Source organism: Gopherus flavomarginatus, chromosome 4 (assembly GCF_025201925.1).
Source record: "Gopherus flavomarginatus isolate rGopFla2 chromosome 4, rGopFla2.mat.asm, whole genome shotgun sequence".
In the NCBI taxonomy this organism is placed as follows: Eukaryota; Metazoa; Chordata; order Testudines; family Testudinidae; genus Gopherus; species Gopherus flavomarginatus.
In genome coordinates, this window is record NC_066620.1 from 45027047 (window position 1) to 45051096 (window position 24050).

The window sequence follows — 24050 nt, forward strand, 5'->3', positions numbered from 1 at the left end:
AGGGCTTGTCTTCGCTACCAGGGAGATCAATGCTGCTGCAATCAATGCAGTGGGTGTTGATTTAGCAGGTCTGGTAAAGACCCACTAAATTGACAGCAGAGCGCTCTCTCGTACTCCAGCTCCCCAAGAAGAGTAAGGTAAGGCGACTGGAGAGCGTCTCCCATTGGTGCAGTGCAGTGAAGACACCAGGGTAAGGTGACCTAAGTTACGTCAACTCCAGCCACATTATTCACATAGCTGGAGTACCAGTTACGTTATTCACATAGCTGGAGTAGCATTACTTAGATCGACTTACACCAGTAGTGAAAACAAGCCCTGAGCCACACTAGCCTGAGTAATCAACCTAGGCTGGGAGGCTCACTCCAAAATGTTGTGTAGATATACCCAAAAGTCTGACTTCAGGTGTAGTTTGTAATAACTGTTTCGTATTTTTGTAATTTATTTTTCTTTATTTGTTGCTGTTGTTTAGCTGAAACAGTTACTATTTATGTGTAAGCCTACTACCTGAATGGGGGAAAGGTTACGGTTGTTTATCATAACCGGTTTATTATTCAACACTAGAAAATAAACTTGTAATAGAAAGATCAGAAAGAAGTATGTTACCTTTTGGCAGACAGAAGGCCAGATCCTGCTCTCACAGTGTGTAAATCAGGAGTATCTCCATTGACTTGAATGGAAATTCTCTCAATCCTTTATGAATTGTTTGATATTAATATACTCAAGATGGCTTTGGCTGAAGGTATCATAACCTTAGTCCCAGATTTGGACCTTAGCGTCCAAAATATGGGGGTTAGCATGAAAACCTCCAAGCTTAGTTACCAGCTTGGACCTGGTACCTGCTGCCACCACCCAAAAAATTAGAGTGTTTTGGGGCACTCTGGTCCCCCTGAAAAACCTTCCCTGGGGACCCCAAGACCCAAATCCCTTGAGTCTCACAACAAAGGGAAATAATCCTTTTTCCCTTCCCCCCTCCAGGTGCTCCTGGAGAGATACATAGACACAAGCTCTGTGAAACTACACAGAGTGACTCCCCCTCTCTGTTTCCAGTCCTGGAAACAAAAAGTACTTTCCTATTCCCCCAGAGGGAATGCAAAATCAGGCTAGCAATCCAACACACAGATCTCCCCTTGATTTCTTCCTCCCACCAATTCCCTGGTGAGTACAGACTCAATTTCCCTGAAGTAAAGAAAAACTCCAACAGGTCTTAAAAGAAAGCTTTATATAAAAAAAGAAAGAAAAATACATACCAATGATCTCTCTGTATTAAGATGATACAATACAGGGTCAATTGCTTAAAAGAATATTGAATAAACAGCCTTATTCAAAAAGAATACAAATCAAAGCACTCCAGCACTTATATTCATGCAAATATCAAAGAAAAGAAACCATATAACTTACTATCTGATCTCTTTGTCCTTACACTTAGAAACAGAAGACTAGAAAGTAGAAACTACTTCTCCAAAGCTCAGAGAAAACAGGCAGACAGACAAAAGATTCAGACACAAACTTCCCTCCACCCAAAGTTGAAAAAATCCGGTTTCCTGATTGGTCCTCTGGTCAGGTGCTTCAGGTGAAAGAGACATTAACCCTTAGCTATCTGTTTATGACAGAAGGTCCTGATACTTGCTGTTTTATTCAAGAAATGTATTTCAGTGGTTCCATTTGCCTCATTATACTTAATGATCAATATGTTTTTCCACAGTAAACTCTTGTTTTGTAAACATCCCTAACTTGACAGTAAAAGCATGACACAATCTGAAACTTTGTGTTGAAGATCTCAGCATTGAGAACGCAGTTTTTAGTACCATTTAAAATAAGTAATTTGGTAATTTTTGAGATACTATTGTGAAGAGAATTTTGCGTGTGTTCTTGTAACTCAAATACACAGTTAAATTTTAAAAACAAAATTTTATAGTTGATTAGTCAAAAATGAGGACTACAATACTACATATGTTTAAATATTTAAAGTCACTTTTCTTAAAAACTTTTAAGTATTCATGCCATTTTCATTGCACCTGAATAATCTGATAGGTGGAATGACTAACAATCCTTCAAGACAGTGATGTTCAGAATGAAAAAAAGTTTCTTTGCTTTCATAGGTCCTGGTCTAATGGCTAATAAAAGTCAAAAGATTCCAAATTTTTTCTGAACTTAAAACTACCCACTGAAAATTACTTTAATATCTAGATGCCTACTTTTAGCTTCATACTTAAGGTCAAGTTGAGTTTTTCACTTAAGGTAAGTATTTAACTACTGTGTTATGTGAATTCAGTGTATTTTCCCCCAAATTACCATGGTTATTCTTTGAGTATAGCATGAATTGAATGAGAATTTACAGGTAAATCAGTTAATTTTATTCTATCAATTAATATTAATTTTTTAAATGGATCATTTAAGAAGTTTAGCACTTGGTCATTTTACCCATTATTCTTGATAACTGAAAGTTTATCCTTCATCATGGATAGAAATTCCATGCTTGAATAATAAGAGTATAGCAGTAGGAATATACTGCGGACCACCTGACCAGGATAGTGACAGTGATTGTGAAATGCTCAAGGAGATTAGAGAGTCTACAAAAAAGAGAAAACCCAATAATAATGGATTTCAGCTATCCCCATATATGTCACTTCAGGATGGTAGGCAGAGATGAAATTTCTAGACACCATTCATGACTGTTTCTTGGAGCAGGTAGTCCTGGAACTCACAAAGGGAGAGGCAGTTCTTGATTTAGTCCTATGTGGCACACAGGATCTGGTCAAATTGGTGAATATAGCTGAACCGCTTGGTAATAGTGACCATAATGTAATTCAGTTTAACATCCTTACAGGGGGTAAAATACCAAAGGAATCCACCACACTAGCATTTAACTTCAAAAAGGACACTACACAAAAATAAGGAGGCTAGTTAACTGGAAATTAAACAGGAAAAGTCATGAGAGTGGAATGCCTGCAAACTGCATGGAAACTTTTTAAAAACATCACATTAGAAGCTGAAACTATATGAATACCCCACATGAAAAAAAAATAAGAGGACCAAAAAATACCACCAGGGCTAAACAACACAATAAAGGAGGTGTTTAGAAACAAAAAGACATCTTTTAAAAATTGGAAATCAAATCCTACTGAGAAAAACAGAAGGGAACATAAACTCTGGCAAGTCAAGGGTAAAAGTATAATTAGGCATGCCAGAAAAGAATTTGAAAAGCAAATATCAAAAGACACAAACTACCAGCAATTTTTTTTAAGTAGAAGCAAGAAGTTTGCTGAGCAATCGGTGGGACCACTGGACGATAGAGGTGCTAAAGAAGTACTCAAGGAAGGCAAGGCTGCTAATGTGTATAATCAACTTTTCAAAAATATCATATGGTGGCGTTCTCTTTAGGTTTCTTGTTGAGTGTTTATATATGAAATTTTTAAAAATAAAGAAATTCCCAGACACAAATTCCCAGATATGGAGTTTATAGTTGAGTGTACAAACATTGAATGGATTTAGTGGTATCCCAAAGAAAGCATTATAAACTCAGGAAACTCAAAGTTAATTTTAAATTTAAATCCAAATACATTAAAGAATGAAAATACACACGTATAGCATCCACACAACCTTAATTCAGACCTATTGTGACACTGATGGGGGCAGGGGAAAGGAGATAACATTAAATATATCTTTAAAATTAATTTCCTCCAAGCTGGGGGCACAACACTAATATGCATTAATCATAATTGTATGTTTTTTGTATAATGTCACCACAGAGCAGAGTTAAGGGTTTTTTCGGGTGCGCCTTCAAAGCCTGGGGAGTTGAACTGGTAGGACTGCATTCCCTGAAGTTGTTTAGCCTTTGAAAAGTATAATACTTCGAGAGGTTCTTAGCGAGTGCAGAATAAGGTGTCATTTTGCTTTACTGTTTTAACAGATTTAGCCATTGCTGCCTCCAGTGTAGCTATTTTATTAAAGCCAATCATTTCCCACTTAGTGCGCTCCAGCTCAGAGAGCCAGCTTGCACCTGGCCATTGCATATACAATGAACTATTGTACGTAAACATTAGATCTAAATTCACTCTGTGTGCAGAAAAGCCCTATTTGGTGTATGTTCTCCTTATTTATAATATCATTATAGTTCTTGTTAAATTAAAAAAACTGCAGTGACTGTGGCATCATATGTACTACTGCTCTGCCATCCCCCACAGCCTTCAACCAAAGCATGGGAGAAAAAATCTGGGAAGCTAATACAAATAATGAGATTGTATGTATGTGAACTACAACTGGCTGACATTTTTCAGCTGAAAAAATTTCCCAATGAAATCTGCAGATTTCCACAATCAATTTTCACAGAAAAATTTCAATTTTGAAAAAAAGATTTCAATTTTTGATAGGAAAATTCAAAGAAACATTTTGTTTCAGATCAACATGTTGAAACAAAACATTTCATTTTGATCAAAAATGTCAAATTTTGTCATTATGACACTTTAAAATACAATTTTAAAACTTTCTGTCCTGCAATTTTTAAAAATATTTTGAGTTTTGTTCTGCTTCATGATGAAAACAAATGTCAAAATATTGGAATTTCTTTCTGGACAGAAGTTCTATTTGCCAAAGAGTTCTAATAGGAGAAAAGGAAGTGAAACGTTCTAAAACTCTTGTCTATCCTGTGTGTTATGTGATAAAGTTGAAGTCTAAAATATTTACTTCCAGTTATTTTTACTAAATCTTTAGTTCCCCAGATTCATAAAGAATGCCATCCTGAAGAGTGATTAGGTGGTAGTTATCCACTTTGAATATATGCCTTAAAGCTGTCACCCATTATTCTGCTTTGGGATGCCTGTTTCACAGTAGTGACCTCCCTTCCTTTTTGACTTTATAGTAGTTATGTTTGCCACACTCGTTGTCTGGGTACACACCGCAAGAAGGACAGGAGACACTTGTTATGGATTTTAATCAGGCCGCAACTTTATTATATAGAACAGAGAGGCAGGGGGAGGAAGGGGCTGGCTCCCTGCTGTACCAATCAGAGGACTCCCTAGTCCCTTCCCCCGTTCTGTTCTTTTATCCAGTACCTCCTTTTAAGTCTTTTATCAGGCCATTTAGCTAGTCACTGACTGCCCTCCCTATGGAGTACCTGCACTGAACATCCAACCAACCTTACAAAATAAGTTGTGACATATGGTCTACCACTTCTTTTTCTCACCAGAAAAGGTCCTCCCTCACACCCGCTGTGGGGAAGGCAAAAAACCCTCACTCTACTGAAGCCAATTCTGGTGGTGCGGGAAAAATTCCTTCCCAGACCCTCTTTAAAAGGAGCGGCTAGCGTAATGCCCACAACAGGTCATAACCCAGCCTGCCATTCACCTCCACTAGGGAAGGGAGGGTGGGTGCTGGCTTCCTTGCTGTGTGGAACAAAGAGACTTGCCCTAGCCAGGTTTTGTACCTTTAAGCCCTTCGGATCTCACTTTCCGGGGGAGGGCGGGAAAGAGTCATTGTTGCAAAGCTGACCACTAAGCACCTTTTTACAGCAGTTTCCAACTTTCCCGTCTCCCCCGCACCATAAACCAGAGCTGTCCCTCCTGGGTAAGCCCAGACAAACTCTGCCCCACCTTAGTTATGGTGCAGTCACTTTGCCCCACCTTAGTTGTGGTGTAGTCACTTTGCAGCCAACACCTTACCATAATGTTGAACTCAATAGGTCAAAATTAGAGGTGATTCTGAATCAGTCTATTGTGAGTCTAAATGAGTGTAACTAATATTTTCTTCTGCTGCCTCTCCCCTCCACCCACCAGCCTGTAATGTACCCTCTGCTTTACATCACCTCTGAATTTGGTTGCCTGAGTGTGAGGGAGTCTAAATTGGTGTAACTAACATGAAGAAGGATCAGAAGACAGGAGTGTAACAAGAAAATCAACTAACAGACCATCAATTATGTTAATGTACAACTTTTTACACATTCTTCTGGCTCCTTGAAATGTAAATTACACCAATTCGGACACCTTGAACGCATATACACATAGTAAGAGGACATGAAGAGGTCTAAAGGTATTAATCTGTGTTTTAAAGAAATCTAACTTGCCTCACCTTATATATCATCTCTGAATTTTGCCCAGTGAGTCTCCATTCCTGTGACAAGTTCTGAAACTTGCATCACAATGTATTTCACAAGAAACGTTGAGTATCACTTCAGAAACACTTAAATTCTCTCCACTCAAAATGAACAGCAAACCCAAAATTGTTTAAGATCATTGATTTACCATTGGACACCATTTATAACTCTATCTTGGAGTTAATCAGGTTAGTTTTAGTTTTGTATGTACAACATCACTTTCACTTCAGTTCTCTCTAAAAACAGTAGTAGATTTAAAGTAGGAAACAACCTACTGGTATGTTTCATTAAAAATTTAAAGAATGATGTATTCTTATTTTTGAAAGCATGAGGAGTGCTACCAAGAGATTAGATATTCATCCTGTATAGATGCCTCAGATTCCTAGTGTGTCAGTTTTCTGATGTTTAATAAGACACAAAAAGCAGTTGTGAGAGCGAGCATGTCATTCGTATCCATGGTAACTCAGAGATACTTTGGAACTCAGAGGGATAGAGTAAGTCACAGTAATAGGTCTCATTTTAAGGGGAAAATACATAAAAGGTTCAAGTATATGCTTTTAATTAGTTTCCCAAAATAGCTAGAAACAGAAAAGATGCAGTGAAACAATATAACTCTTAGAAATGGCAACATTTGAAATATAAAGATGTGCTTAGCTGATAGGCTTTTCTCTTACCATCTTAAGGGTATGCAGACTATGAGTACTAATAGGCTTGTTACCATTTGTTAATCATGCTTAGGACATGAGAGAGCATACTGATAGAAGGTAGTCTAAGTCTCATGACTACAAGTTTTAGAAGTTTCATGTCAATGTTAATTCCCATAGCAATGATGCAGCTTCTTATGAATGTCATATTTAAAGCTTTCCTTTGTGTTTTACAAATGTATTACTGGAAAGGTACATTTATTATGTGCCTTTATGCAGGAATAATACGAGAGATATGGTTGAAAGATGCAGATCAGACTAAGGTTAAAAATCCGTATTTTTAGATTAACATGACTTTAATCTCTTTTTTTAAAAAGGATGCATGTTGCAATGATGAATAGAAAATATCATTGGAAACTTAAATGGATGGGTTAGAATTGGTTCCAGGAAAAACAAAATAGAAAGGGTAAAGAAGTGTAAGATATGATATACTTCAATAATTTAATTTTTTTTAATAAAGTGAATTCTTTAAAGTTTGCAGTTTGAATTACATTGTTTGTAAAGAATTCATCTTGTGTTGCAGTGCAATTCATCACATTATTTCTTCTCTGTTGCTATAGAAACTAATTCTGGTGCAGCTGTGATCACTTATCAGCTTTCTAACATTTCATTACTTATTTCTTATTTTAAGTTATTAAATTGCTTCATCTGATTTTGAGTTAAGCCACACATTTCAACATTGTTGAATTGCTGACTGGTGAAAATGTTGGGGTTTTTTTGCATTCATCTCTTTCTGTAGTGTAAGCTGCTATACTTTTTGTAGAAATTTGAATTACAAGAAAATTAAAGCTTTTTTATTTGCTGAATTATAAATTGCTATCCAATATCAGTATGGTGTAATAGTTATTACTTCATAAATCTAATCTTAGTTATACTCGATGTTAATACTTCATAGACCCTAAATTGTTCTTAATACTGAGTTTTATTTATGAAGTGCTTGACTGTGTGGTGACTTATAGTTATACTAAGTATAAAACTACAGAATTATTAAATTTGTTATCTGAAATCCATATGTCTTTTATTAATTTGGACAAAGGACCAATTCTCAGTGATATTATTATGTTCAGTCTGAAACTAGTTCACAGCAAGAATTGTTGTAGTAGCACTTGACCTTGTGAAAATCCCGGGTTATATCATAGATATTAATGATGTAGGTGAATGTTTTTTAGTCCCTGTTTTTTTTTTTTTCGTATGACAGAACTACCAATATGTATGATTTGTAGAATACAGTATGGCTGGTAGATTCAGATGAGGTTCAGGAGTAGAAGAGAACTACTGCAGATCAGAAATGAGCTGCATAATTAACTGCATGGAGAGCTGAACTATTTCAAGTGTTTTTAAACACGTGCTGTACAGACATTTTGAGATAATGTGATGCCTGTACTGGATTACACAATATATAATGTTGGTTTTGTAAACCACAGGATAAGGTAGTTAGGCTTACTTTACGCTGAGATTTGAAACAGTAGTACTCTTCTAATATAAACCAGTGTTAATATAATTCTGGCTAATATGATTTGAAGACTCATCTACACAGCCAAATAGTATTGGTAGAACATGGATAGGCCTGGTCTGCATAGATTGAACCAAAATGATGATATGCTGCTAGATATGCAGCAAAGTATTGAAATGTTTTAGTGGTATTTCTCCAGATAATTATTTAGCTTTTGAATGGGTCTACATTAATTTCATGTAGAGTGCAATAAGCCATTTTCAATTTTGAAATTATCATACAAATATCTTGCAACTGTAGCTGTCGGACTTAGATTACTAATTACCTGCTTGTGCACCACCTTCAGATCTCTTATTTAACAAATAGTGCGAAACAGTAATTTCAAATTAGGTCTATAACACCTTGCTAATTTAGGATGCTCCTTCAGAGAAATCTTTTTATGTGCACGTATACATTTAGTCTGTCACACAGCCTGATAAGTAAACACATCATCACGTCTTGACTACTATACTCACCAACTCTTATTTTTGTGAGTTGAGTTAAACTGCATATGAGTTAAATAGATGGCAAGTGAAAAGGCTGTAGTGTGACCCTTGATTATTAAGGGTATTCCTGTTTCACTGAATCCCCTATGATATGAACAAGGCTGATATAGCATTCTTGTAACATTTGTAAATACCACATTGTCTTATCTTTAGCTCCCCCTCCTCTCCCATGTTCTCACCAACCCAACATGCATATAGCCTTGCACCCTGGTGGCAGCTGCAGCAGTTTAGTGTACCTGTCTTCACTATGCAGACTCAGTTTCATCCACTCTTGTCAAGGTTCAGGATATCACCTGCTTCTGAAGTATGTGGGGAACACTGGAACATAGGATTTACCAGTGGTCCATCTAATCAAATATTCTGTCTCTGACGGTGGCAAGTATCAGATAAATCAGAGGAAAGTGCAAGAAATCCGTTTATGAGAAGACTCAGGAAGGAGATTGGATATTCTCCCTTTCTCTGTCTGCTGCTTTCTCTCACCAGAAAAAACCTCAAAGCAGGAGAACACACTTTTGGAACTAGGTTGAGGCCATTTTGGAGAAAGCAAAATAGGCTAATGCCACCTTCAACATATTGTCCCTGACTTTCCCACTCTTTTTTTAGGTTAATGGGAAGGAAAGGTTCTACCTTTGATACCAAGGTATGTGTTTACTTTTGGATTTAAATGTGTCTGCTGCCCATTTCTCTCTCTGGGCACTTTACATCAACAGTGGTCCCAAAAGCTGTGGGTTTCTAAGCCCCCTTTTAGCAGGAATTAATATTTGTAAAGATTTTGAAGGACTCTGAAGCTTATACCTAGTATGCCATAGTTATAGCCTACCATAAACATCCTGTTAGAAGGAGACCAGGAGAGTTTTACTCTGATGGCCCCTATGACCTCTGACATGTGAGTCCTGACAATTGGTCAGTTAGGCTACAAGATCTGGTTTATAAAACAGAACCAAGCCCTTCATTTTGCTTTTCTCAGGAATGCTACACTAGCAAGCTTACAGTGGCACAGTTGCACCAGTGCAGGTGTGCCACTGTAAAATCACTCATGTAGCCTCCTTATGCCAACAAGAGAGAGCTCTCCCACTGACATAATTAAACCACCCCCAACAAGAGGTGGTAGCTATGTTAGCTGGAGAGATGTCCTGCTGACATAGTGCTGTCCACACTGGTACTGCTTTTGGTGTAATTTATGTCATATGGGTCTTTTTCATACCCCTGAGTGACATAAGTGATACCGAAAAAAGTGCTAGCCTTAGTCTGTCTGTGCCTCAATTCCCTGTCTGTAAAATGGGAGTAATTAGAGTGGTGTGGAGATAGATATGTTAAAGACTTTGAGGTGCTCAGATACTGTGGAAATGGAGACTATATATGTACCTTAGCAAACAGCTAGAAATCCTAACTTTTGCCCTATTGCAGTGGTCACTCTAGGGCAATTGAATCACGGGAACATATGTCCACTCCAGCCACACCCCTACTCTCCTTTGGTCCATGTTCATTTTCCTCCTGTCTTATCGAAGACTGCCCTCTTCACCTGAGGCTTCTGTGTCTGGCATTGAAGCCCCCACCTCGGAAGGGGAATATGGGGGGCTTAGAGCTATTTTACAGTTGCTTTGCTCCAGTCTGCTTGGTGCAAAGAAATTTCAAGGCAATGATGAATGGGACCTAATATATGTAGAACTTCACATGGCCATTTTAAGAGTTACTTTTCAGAATACAACTACAGGAGTTAGCTGCCATGGTAACAGTCTTAAATGCATAAACTGTAGTTGTTCCCAAGAAACTATAAAAAGGGAAATTATATCTTAAACTGTAACAACAGCTCTTAAAGACAACACTTACATGCCTCGTTAAATTGAAGATTTGGAAAATCGACTAAAATGTAAGAATAGTGGAATTCTTGGAATTAAGGAAAGTATGGCTATTTGAACTGCTGACTGGATTGTATTTATTATATATTAATATTCTTATTAATGTAACAATTACTGAAAAATAAGTTTAACTCTTCTGTGACATGTGGAAAAATTTTTTATCCTGATAATGTTTGTCAAGTTGCATGTTAACATTTTTGAAACAAGCGCCACATTTTAAAATGTTTAAGAACCATGTTATATGTTATATATATTAATTGTCAATACCTGCTTTTCCTTGTCTTTGAGACCAAGTTTTGGAGCAAATACAGTGACAAAAAATGGGCCTTGCTGTATAGCTCATTCATGGATTTCTAGACTATGCTGGAATAACCAGTAGAGAGAGTACCATTTTGCATTGCTGAAGTAAGATTTTGGACCCATCGATAGCCTTTTCACATTTCCCGCACTTCATCCAGTTAAATCAAGCCTCATGTTATATGGCACAAAGTCTATATTTTGAGACTTTGCTGCTGCCAGAGAACTGTTGGATGAAAAACTTGCTTGCTTTAAGGGAAGAGCAAATTATAAAAAAAACCCCTCTTGTGTGGATATGAAGATTTCTCTAAGAATTCTGTCTTTCTAGAATTCTAAACACTTTTTAACAAAATTTCATTGAAGTCTTTCTCTAATAAGAAATTACATGCAATTTAAAATAAATTATAAATAATATCTCCATCAACATTGACCGTAAAATTTGCTTTATTTCATTCCTGGAAAATAAATGTTCCAGTCTGTTACCAAATTATTGATTTATGTATATCTCACCTGATTTATCAAAGCATATTGCATTCCAGGTATGAATAGGAAAGACAGAGAGAGGTCAGTCTTGAGATAAATATCTCTGTGTAGGGACACACCAATAATTTCAGCAACATACAGCAATGTTATATATGTGGTACTAAAATAAGACACACCAAGACCCTGATGTTGCAGACATACACGTAAATTTGGCTTTATGCACTGAAGTCATTGGAACTACTCAGAGTGTGCAAAGTTAAACATGTGAATAAGTTTTTGTGTAACTTCAAGTCCCTGTTCCAAAGCACGAGATACTAAACCATTTAAAGAAAAAGCTAGAAGTTTTGAACATGGGCAAAACAACATATTCCCCCCCTCAATTTCATTCTTAAAATGACTAAATTCTTTTCCAAAATTTTGGCTGAATTTCACTTGTTTTTGGCTGAAATTTGCCAAATGCAATTCAGGCAAAGGTAAGCACCCAGTATGGAAAATTTCAGACAAATAGTAGAAGTTTGGCAAAACTATAAACAACTGAAAACAGGATCATATAATGAGGGAATGTTGGGCAATGTTATTCATAGGCAGTGCAACCAGTACCATCAATAGTTCTGTACTTTCCCTGTTTGTACTCTAGAAACAGAGTGGCTTTATTGGCCATCGTGAATGTTTTGTGCCAATTTGTGAATATCTTTGATTTGCCCATTTTTTGTTTCAAAAACAAAACTCTCTCTCAGATTTGTATCTAGAAACTTTGCAAAATTGAAGACGCAATTTAGTAGTGGAACAAAGATGCAGCCCAAGGAATACATACTAATTAGTCAGCTTAGTACACAATTCTGGAAAGTAATATGTGCAAATAGTTAATGTTATTGATGCTGTGCACAACCCTAGTTAAAAAGGTGAAACCAGAGTCTAGCTTGTATCCACTGAAGAAGAGAATACAAAACGAGCAGTAGTACTGCATAAGGCAACACTACCTGAAGAACTGTATACAGTACGGGTTATTATCCCCAAGGATGTATATTATTATTAAGGGTACAGTGTCAGACAACTATTATCATTTCAAGTCTCTAGAATCTCTCTTACAAGGAAAGGTTTTAGAGATTTGTGCATAATCTCACTGAAAGAGAGGAGATTTTTAGCTCGTGTGGCAGAAACTTTAAAACACTTGAGAGAATTTGCTAAAATTGATCAATATAAATGGTTATACTAATAAGCTTATATATTTAAATAAGTACAGCCGAGAAGTATTTGGGTAGACTTTTGACAATATAAAGCACTGTACAGGATAATTGTTAAATATTATTTAAGAAACTAAGGATAAAATGGGAACTTAATCATTGCATACACAAATTACTGAAAACAGAATAAGTTATCAGGGAATGCTATTCAAGTAGAAGGCAGATGAGTTCAAGACATACCAAGATTCATTTCTGATGAAGGGAGGGATGGAGAGAGATGGTGAGAAACAGGACAATGATAAATATAATTTTTAAAATAAGGAGTAGATACCACCAGATAGCCATTCTTAGTTCCTTCATTTTTATAATGTACTTCTATTTTTAGTCCATTTTGGCACTCAGAAGCTTGGAATTACTTCACTAATTCAGCACTGACCATTGTTTATCCCTTACACAAGGGATGCATTTCTGGTCAAGCTAATGGAATAGTTTTCAGGTCAAAAACAGTTGCAGCAAAATAATAAGCAGCAGTTGCAGCAGAAGTTAACAGAAAAGTACAGTAGACTCTGCAGGCTCCCACATTTTGTCAGCAAACCAAACCAAACAACAGTTTTATTGGCTCACAATGTAAACAAACACAAGCTAAATGGAATTTACTATACCAGCAACAATAGTCTCAGTTGTGGGAGTTTTTACTTCTCCTGAGAGAAAATTTGGAAGTCGCTCGAAAGAATGTACATAAATGACATTTAACATTTTTAGGGAATCTAATATTCTATCAAATAAAAATTATACTCTAATCATTTGTATTAATACTAATAAAAAGTAATTGTGTTAGCATATGACAATCAATATTTAATATATTCATCTATGATTAATAAAACTATTCTGCAATGTAATGAAAATGCAGTGTAGTGATATAGGATTCAAACCTGAAATGGAAGTGAATGCCAACATTTCCACAGGCAGAGGATCAAGCCTATAATGAGTATGAACATATGATGTTTTAAATACTTGGGAGCAAAGAAAAAGTGCCATTAACAAAATAAATCATGTGTGCTGGTACAGCATGTATAGTAGATTAAATCCTGGTTCTGTCAATTCCAGCTTACTTTAAGAACCTCTAAATTTGAAAAGAAACCAGAGATTACTGTATTGTGAATAAAAACCAAAATATATAGCATTTGAAAACAGAAGATTGTTAAAAAGGGGCTGCCTCCCAATGTGCAGATACATTTCATGTTGACCTTAGATTCCCCACATTTTGATAGGCGAATCACATATACATAATTTCCGTCGTAAAAATTAAAATGCCAGGAAATCTGCTTCATAGTAAAATAACATTTTTTCACACACACACACATAATCTTTTCATTTTAAAGGGAAGATAAACCCTTCATTCAATATTATATATTTATATTTTGTCCTCTCCTTATGATGTAGGGTTATTCGGTCAGTTGAACTTTTCTCCCATCCAAAATATTAAAACATGAAAATTACATTTGGATGGTGTGAGCTGCATACCAGAAACAGCTAAGGGTGCTTAATCATTCAGAATAAAAAAAAAGTCTTTAATTTTTAAACATGTATTTCATTTTATGTTTTATTAAAATTGTCTTAACATTTGCATAGAACCCCCTGAAGGATTAAAATTTGAAATTTACATTAGATTAAAAAATGAAGTATGAAAAATACTGTATGTAGCAAAATTGCAGAGGAATGAAAGATGCCACCTAAAGTAAAGATATTCATGGAAACTACAAAACATGACTTGCAAAAATTCTGGATTTATATAAAGTTTGTTGATTTAAAGAAACTTAGAACCAGGTTCATTATGAAGTTTTCAGTAAAGCGTGTCTCCCACAATATTGTGAATATTTAAAGAAAAAATATACAAGAGATGCATCAAGGTTCCCTCCCCACTTTGAACTTTATGGTACAGATACGGGGACCCTCATGAAAGACCCCCCTAAACTTATTTTTACCAGCTTAGGTTAAATTTATGCTGCCACCACCAAGTGTGTTCCAAATATTTAGGGAGAGTCACTTGGAACTTTGCCTTTCCCCAAATACCTCCCGAGTCCCTAACCCCCCTTTCCTGGGCAGATTTGAGAATAATTCTGCCCCCAAACCCCTGCACCCCTTTTCCTGGATAGGCTTGAGAATCCCCCTCACCAATTAGTCCTGGTGAACACAGATCCAAATCCTTGGATCTTAAAACAATGAAAAATCAATCAGGTTTTTAAAAGAAGAATTTTAATGAAAGAAAAACAGGTAAAAGGAGTACCTCTGTAAGATTAGAATGAAAGATAATTTCACAGACAGTTAAATTGAAAATACAGAGGGTTTCCCTCTGGGCAAAACTTTAAAGTTACACAAAGAACACAAATTTAGCCTCACTCTTATTTGCAAAAGAATTTACAAACAAGAGAATAAAAGTAATCGAATACATTTCTTCTCTAAATACTTACTACCCTATAGGAGTGGGATGACTCCTTCTTTTTCTGTCTCTGGCAAAAGCCCACACAGCACAGACAAAAGACTTTTCCCCCTTTCAGATTGGCCTGCTAAACCCAGGGTTGTGAGTTCAATCCTTGAGGAGACCACTTAGAGATCTGGGGTAAAATCAGTACTTGGTCCTGCTAGTGATTGCAGGGGGCTGAACTCAATGACCTTTTAGGGTCCCTTTTAGTTCTGTGAGATGGTATTTCCATGTATTTATTGGTCCTTCTGGTCAGGTGTCAGCTAGGTTATGTGGGCTTTTTAACTCTTTACAGGTAAAAGAGGAATTAACCCTTAACTGTATGTTTATGACAAGATGTTCAAAGATCACGTACAAAAGTGTACTTTGGTTGTTGTTTATATGTCTAGGGAATTACAACCACAGGAATAAAGTTTTAGTTTCCAGATGCTAATGAGATAGTCATTCTTGGAAGTGGACTGGAAAAATTAAATAAAAGAATGATAGGATTGTGGAGATGATGACCATTTGGGGGAAATAGTTGAAGATCCTACATTTGCAAACACAGAGAAAAGAGCTTCACCAATAGCAGGATACTTTTGTTGGGACTAAAGTGGAAGGTAATGGACCAGAATAAAGTGGAAAAAATTAACAAAATTGGGGATGAAGCATTTTATAAACAATAAAAAATGTGAGAAGAAAAGCATTCTATTCAGCAAGCTGTTGAAACCTTAAAGCATGATTCTGCTCTGAAAAATGTCTGTGCAAATTTTCACATAATTCACATAATTATAAATGGTATGTTTATAGTAATATTCAGCCAGGCATAGGTTGTTTCTATGGGGACTTATGGAAATCCCATTGAAGCAGGGAAAGACTTCTGTTGGCTTCAGTGGTCTTTGAATCAAGCCCAGAGCGGGGCATTCTTGAAAATAGACTAACATCCATCTTTTGATGGACAGAGTTTAAAGAAAATCTTTTTACCTCTGACTTCAGTCCACTAATGGCCATTTACTCAGTGTGACTGCTGATTGTACCAGCAGTCCATCAGCTGCTTGTGTTCATAGATTCTTACCCATAGTTCTTAACATGCCCAATCAATAAAATCTCTCAGAAAGGGCTGACATACACAAACATAGTTTTTTAATTTTAAACTTTGATCTATACACAAGTTGATCAAATAAATATTATTTGCTGGTTATATAATTTTGCTTCTTACTAGTTAAATTCTTAGGGAAAATGCCCTACTTCTTATTTTGAGCTTTGATCGAGTCTATGTGATTTCATTGGTCTCTGATGTCCATCAACAATTAGATTGTCTCTTCACAGAGTTCCTTCTGATAGTACTTTAATGCATGCAATAATACATAAACAATGATAGCCATTTATAAACCATCATTTGCCAAATTAGCACATAATGGTATCTGTGCTACCACAGTATCCCTTATGGTTAGAGTAGGGGAGATCCATGGTAACTGTATGGTAGCAGTTGGCAAGTGTTAATTTTTAATGGCTTCTGCTATATTTGAACTCCTTCTCTGAAAATGGTCATCTAACATCCCTAACACTCCTATTTCTGTGTGACCTGCATTGTCTGAGGAAAGTACCCATATTACTTCATTTCAGTGACTGCTGAAGTGTTATTTGGAATACAAATATACGTAAGATTGGAAAGGCATATACTGGCAATGCTTCTATGCTACTGGTTTGCAAAGGAGGGGCTGCTTAAAATAGAAGAATGCAGGGCCAAATTAATCTCTGGTGTAACTCAATTGAATTCAGTGGAATTCCATCCAGAATATATTAGGACTACAATGCTAGGCAGTTACTAATCCATACTTCTGTTTGCTTGACTCTGAACTTTGAGGCAAGAGTTTTAAACAAATTCAGAACAGGCATAATTGATCAGAAAGAGTTTAGGCAGCCGTGAGATAATGGGCCTGATTTTCAGAAGCGCTGGATTACTTGCTGCTCCAACTCAAGTCAGGGGAGTAGCAGTTGCTCAGTATATCAGGAAATTCTGCCCTCTCTGATTAAGAGTTGGACAAGGGGTATGGATATGTATTCTGCAGCACTGAACATTTACATCTGTGTGTGCACATAGGGGAAATAAAATTTAACCTGAAGAAAGGTCTATCTAATATTAGATGATTCTTAATACAAAAAGATCCACTGTTACTATTTTTTTAAAAAATATTTTACCTCAAAAACCATTTTCAGTCTAATTCCTTTAAAAACTTAGTTACCTCTTTATGTTGAGTTAAGGGCTTTTTTTATTCTGAAATGGTTTGTGCCTGTTTACATTGTTTATACAAATGTGTACTTAGATCCTCAATATCGGCATTCAAAACCTGTTTTAAATAGTTTACATTGTAGTTCTCTTTGGTAAGTAAGCTTTCAAAAATAAATAGTTAAAAACTTGCATTTATGTTTCTGCTTTTCTGACATTTATGAATCACTCTAGCTGCTTAAAAGGAATTTTCTTCTCTTCACTTTTACTCCACCTACATTAAGAGCACCTTTTCTGTCACACAGTCTTATGCAGTTTTCCCATAGGGGCACATGAGAGAGTTCATCAAAGTGGAAACAAAAATGAATCACATAGTCATTTTATTTACTCATTTAAGACAATTATGGTGCTTATAGCTGTCCGGGCACATTTTAGTTTCTCTAAGTTGTGCACAAATTACTGAAAAAAAATTGTCATTGTAGATTGCAACTTTTAAAAAAATTGCAGCATAGCTGTATGGTGGTAGTTGTCTCATTTAATGTTGTTTGTGGGCATTTTGCCACTTTGAGCAGAAACTGTTGCTTTAGATTTGAAATAACATTAGTGACTTTGTCCGACTATACCAAAAGAAGAAGACACTTGATATGGATTTAATCAGGATGCAACTTTATTATTAGTTGTCTGTAACTACCCAGCAGATAAAAGTGTACAATGCAGGTAACCCAATGTTTATTCTGTAATTACCCAGGGGGCTTCCACCAGCTACCCATCCTTTTCCATCCAGGTCCCTCTAGCAAATCCATTGCCATCCACCCTCCCTCATAGGAGAAGTTAAGTGGGGGATTGGCTCCCTGTCATTCCAACCATAGGAGCCCATAACTCCACAGCGTTCTGTTCCTTTAACCAGCACCTTCTTTTTAAGTCCTTTACCAGGCCATTTATCTGGTCACTGGATACCTTCCCTCTGGAATACCTGCACTGGACATCCACCGCACACTTACAAAATAAATTGCGACTTATAGCCTGCCACCTTTTGTGCTCACCATAATAAGTCTTCCCTGCCACTCTCTGTGGGGAAGGCAAAAAAAAAACCCCACTCCACTGAAGCCAATATGGTAGTGTGGGAATAATTCCTTCCCAGCCCCCTAAAAAGGAGTGACTTATGCAATGCCCACAGCAGGTTCAACCCCTGCCTGATAATCACACCTCAAGGGGAGGGACAGTAGGTGCTACCTTGCCTGCTGCACGGAGAAAGGAGTTTCGAACACCAGGGCTTGCACCTTTAAAGCCTTTCGCCCTTACATTCCTAGGGAGTGAGTCCGTGCTGCAAATCTGACCACCACCTACCTTTTTGCAGCAGTGTGACCTTGTTCATAACTTTGCCCTTAACCATCAGCTGAACAAAAACTGATGTTATGTACCAGCCAGCTCTTCAACAACCTTACCAAGACCCATCAATAAGCCTGGAAGCCCTGCATCTTGGCAGGGGATTAGACCAGATGACACTTGCTGTCCCTTTCTAACCCTATAGTTCTATGATTCTATGGTACATATTTTACCTATGTCTTTGGAATTTCTATTGCTTCTGCTAACACAGACCATATTTTATTTTCCCATCTGCAGTTTACTTTGTAGTGCCAAGTAGTAAGGCAATAAGCTAAAATTTGAAATGAGTGCATAAAATCAGGCTTCTACATCTTTATTCTGACACCTTGATTTTCCATGATGGTGAGTAGACAGAATTTATCTGTCCAGCTGGTGTCAGTGGAAGCTGAAAATGTTCAGCCCCTTGGAAAATGAAGTCACTTTGGGGATTGATCTAAAGCTCACTAAAGTCAGTAGTAATCTTTCCAATGGCTTCAGGGAGTAGGGACCAGTGTCTAATGTCCAGGTACCCAAATTTTGAGCCCTTTGATTTTAATAACTAACAGAGGATATGATGCTGAGAAGCCACTAAGTTTAAGTTCAGTGGGTGAAATTCACCTTTGGGAAGGGGCATATTGCTAGTCTTTTGCATTACTTAAACTCTATGTAAAGGCTGAACAGGTAGTCCACTGACTGGTCACCTGCTCAGAGGTGCCAATGCGGTCCCTACAAGCCATGGAAAAAAAGCCTTTGTGCCAGCCCTACGTAAGATGATATACTAAGCCACACTGCTGGTAGGCAAGGAGAGAGGTTGCATATCTTCATTTACATGGATCCATTATCCCTGATACTTCACACAACTGACATGGAGGAGTTGTAGTCACTATTTCAGCGTGTTGGAATTGCAGCCACATAGGAGCTACTCAGCAATCTTCCACTGTGGTCTGGGAGTGGATTTCATTTGCCCAACTGCTTCACACTCCCAAAACTCTGACTTAGTGAATTGCATCCAATAGAGTTGGAGGGGCCTAGCACATCTCACAATCAGGGCCAGAGTTTTTATATTGTGTAAAATATTTATGTCATGCATATACAATTCATGTATTCAAGTAATTTGCTTTTTTTCCTATACGTTCTCTCTAAAAGAGATAGATGAGTTATTTGTTTATTAATGCAGTGTGTTTTCAGGAGTATCCTATTTAATTTGAAACATCAAGAAATTGAAGATAACTGTTGTGTTTAAATGTTGCGTCCAGATGTTCAAATTCAGTCTTTTTCCAAAGCAGTTAATAATAACCAAATGCTACATCTGTTTTCAGTTCAGAAAGTGTATAAGTAAAGAGCTATCACTTATTCACAGCAAACTGTATTCAAAGAATGAGAAGAACACCTCCACTGGATGAACTGCAGCCTCCACCATATCAGGATGATAGTGGTTCTCCTCACCTCTCTTGTACACCCTCTGAAGTTGATGACAGTAAATGTGAATTTTCCCACTGTAGCAACAGTCCAAGATGTTCATACAAGTGCCAAAGTGAAGGAAGCACTGGACATGAAATAGAAAGCTTCCATAACAAAGGATATGAAGAGGATGTACCCAGTGATAGTACTGCTGTCCTTAGCCCAGAGGTAAATGAAATACAGTCTAGCACTACACTTGTAGGCATCTTGGATGTAACACAATAGTATATTAACTTCTCTTGCAGATCTTTTAGAATCAAGATATTTATTTTACATCTTACAGAGACTGTGTACATTAACTTCAAAGGTCTGTTATAAAGAAGAAAAATGTATATTGCCAAATAATATAGCAATAAGATTTTAACTTACTCTGTATAATGACCTCAATGACACTTCATTTTAAAACAACCCCCCAGCAGGAATAGTTTATTTTTTAAACCAGTAAAAGCTATGATATACATTCTCATGGGGAACTATATAATAACAACTTGCTTCTTATAACAATTTTCAATTAATAATTTAGCAATAAATCAATCAAAATTATATTTCTCTTAGTGCCTTTCATATTAAACTCCCTAGAGAACTGGAGAAAAATCTTGATTAAGTATCCTTATGGTTTTGAGATTAAAGAAATATTTTATTATGGATAATGTAATTGATTTATGGTACACTTACTTTCTCATTTTTCTCTTTGTAATTTGTAATGATTATTCTTCCTAAACTGAATTTTTAATATTTTTAATATGTAGATGTCTAAAATGTGTAAAGACAATCAATAGTATCAATTCTTAAACCAGAAGCAAACAATTTTTAGATAAAAAAAGCTACATTATAGCATTTCCTATTCATTGATATGAAAAAGTCATACCTTCAGCCATATGAAAGGACCTCAGGATTTACATTAAGGTTTTACATGTTTGGAATAAATACTTGTCATATGAATAATACAGTGATCTATATTATACTTCAAAAAATCTTATTTATACAGTATCTTTTGTCACACTAGCCATTGCATTTTTTAGCTCCTAATTGTATCAGTCCTTGGGCTGAGGTTATTGAGGTACAATATGCAAGCATACAGAACCATTGCTTTATCTTGATCAGAACTATTTTGTATTATAAATTCAATTCAGGCCCAACCTTTGGTCAAATGGCTCCCTCAGTGATCTAGAATTTTCCCATTCCCTAATAAATAAATAAATAAATGGGGATGAATGTAATTTTAATGACATCCAGGAGGTTTGAGGACCTGTTGCTCCCTCCTGATGTCCTCGTAGAAATTGGTCACTGATCATGACTATGACTGTATTATTTTTATGGTAATCACAGATCTAATGGAAAATGTGGAGTTGACAATTTGCTGTGTAAAACATGCATTGAAACTTTATGCCCTCCTTTTTAAAAATAAACTGCTAATGCAGAGAGGAAAAACCTCAGAGATGTGGATTGTTACTGAACAAACAATATTGCTGACGAAGGTAGCTGAGGAGGTCTTTGTTGGAAATAGCTGGCCTGTTCTTTGGGCTTGCTTGGGTTGAGCCTACTGACACAGACCAGCGATCACAGGACAATCATGGGAAAAGAAAACATAGGTGCATACTTAGGCAACCTGGCTTTCCCAAATGGAAAAAAATATAGATTGATAAATATTGTAGTCAGAAGTGGGACCAGACAGCAAATGTGAAAAATCGGTACAGGGGTGGAGAGTAATAGGTGCCTATATAAGAAAAAGCCCCAAATATCAAGATGTCATCCTAGTAGTCAGTCAGTAGTCAGTCATCTTTTGGGTCAGTCCACAGTGCATGTGTTAAAAGATTCTTTTCATGTTCTGCTGAATGATAAATGCCAGAGAATTTTCATCTATACATCATGCTCTGTCTGAATGAACACCACTGAAAAAACACTTTCTATAGGAGGAGTTCCAGATTGTTGGTTTTATTGAAATGTTGTGTTTTTGAATGGGAGGCACACAAATTATTTCTTTATACTTGACTTTTTAAAAATAAAATTTTTGTCAAATAGTGAGTAGAAATTATTTGTTTCTTTTACATAGAATGATATACTGAAACATTTCTAGCGCTGTATGAAGCACTCACTGTATTTATGAAATTAAAGTTGCTCTATGAAATCTGACATATTGCTTCACACAAAATAGCACTTATTTTCTTAAAAAATACAGCCTTAATCATGCCCCATGATAAGAATATATTTGTAGGTACAGCTAGGTTAACTTTCACTAACCTACCTGTACCATGTAAATGGAGTAAATTCGTAGTAAACTACTTATGCTGTAAGGGAGAAAAATCATCCCATATTAAAGAAGGGTTCATTGTGCAAACAAAGTGATTTTATTTGAAACAGAAAGTAGCTCCATGTCTTCACTATTTTATTAGCTATTAAATTTTTAAGTGCACACCTAATGAGAACACTGAAGATTTTAAAAATTAAGCATTAGCAATAATTGCTTTAAGAACTGTTATACAGTATATGGCAAGTACAGAAGACTTTTCTGACATAGGTATGGTTCTTGTATACTTCTAAGAAGTTACATTTAACAACCTATATTAGCCATCTGCTGCATGTACATCTGACTGCATTGGGAGTTGTATGTGCAATCAACTGCAGCATTTGGCCCATTACTTGCTCTAGTCCTATATATTTCACGATGTTCTGTTACCGTCAAATCAGGTATTAATGTGTTAAATATGTTAAACTTGAGTATTTGGTTTTTTAAAAAAATTCTGCAGAACCCCTCACTTGAATCAGACATTTGGATTGCACCTCACAATGAATGATAGTTTATTTATCTAAGCTTATGTGGAACTGAAAAAATTAAGTCATTAATATAACTTTATTAGTTCTAGCTTTTTCTTTTCCAGTTGGTGCCTGGGTTTTTCTATTTTGACTAGCTGGAAGTAGCTTTTGATTTTCCTTGGTTGCCAGTCAGCCACCTCTTCATTCTTCAGTGTTTAATTACCTTGTTTATGAAGTGAACAAAAAGATCATAGTCACATCATGCTGCTTAGAGAAAACCATGCATTTCTATGCTAGATTTAATAATAGAATACCAAAAATAAATAAATAAATAAAAGCATTTATATTTCTTTCCTTAGGATATGTCAGCTCGAGGATCATCTTCACAGCTTCCTAAACCTTTTGATCCTGAGCCAGTAGCTAAATATGGCACGCTGGATGTGACTTTTGACTATAACTCACAAGAGCAGAAGCTTCTAGTAACAGTGACAGCTGTCACAGACATCCCAACATATAACAGGACAGGCGGAAACTCATGGCAAGTACATCTAGTTCTCCTACCTATAAAGAAACAGAGAGCAAAAACCAGCATCCAGCGGGGACCATGCCCTGTCTTCGCAGAGACATTCAAATTTAATCACGTTGAATCTGAGATGATTGGGAATTATGCAGTTCGGTTTAGACTGTATGGTGTACGTCGCATGAAAAAAGAGAGGATTGTGGGGGAAAAGATTTTTTACTTAACCAAATTGAATCTTCAAGGGAAGATGTCAGTACCAGTGATAATGGAGCCTTCTTACAGTCTTTCTGTGAGTATTGTACAAAGCAGAATAGTATGTAATTATGTAAATTGTCCTGAATTGATTAGGAATAGTTTATATATTTATAGAGACAACACTTCCACTGACTCCTCCCCTCCCCATTGTCATGCACACTTTATGCAAAATAATAGTTTGTGGGAGGGGGTCCAATTAGCTACTGTTAGGTAAATTTATTTCTCATGTGTAGAACCTGCCTATGCTTTTTCAGTTTGATTACTTTGGTATTTTCACTATAAAATATTATAATAGTAATAGGAGGATAAAATTATTATATTGAAATTAGTTTTACAGGTTTGATTTATCAACATGTTAACCATTGTGCTTTCATTTTAAAAAATCTATATT

The 24050-nt window shown here is 36.3% G+C and overlaps 1 protein-coding gene across 4 annotated transcripts in view; it reads left to right on the forward strand.

The window, feature by feature from the left end:
• SYT14 (synaptotagmin 14) overlaps positions 1-24050 on the forward strand; it is a 199455-nt gene that overhangs the window by 129786 nt on the left and 45619 nt on the right. For all 4 annotated transcript variants that reach the window (XM_050951827.1, XM_050951825.1, XM_050951826.1 and 1 more), the window contains 2 exons: positions 20030-20298; positions 23244-23693. In XM_050951827.1, the coding sequence (XP_050807784.1) occupies positions 20030-20298; positions 23244-23693 (719 nt within the window). The remainder of the gene's footprint in view (positions 1-20029; positions 20299-23243; positions 23694-24050) is intronic.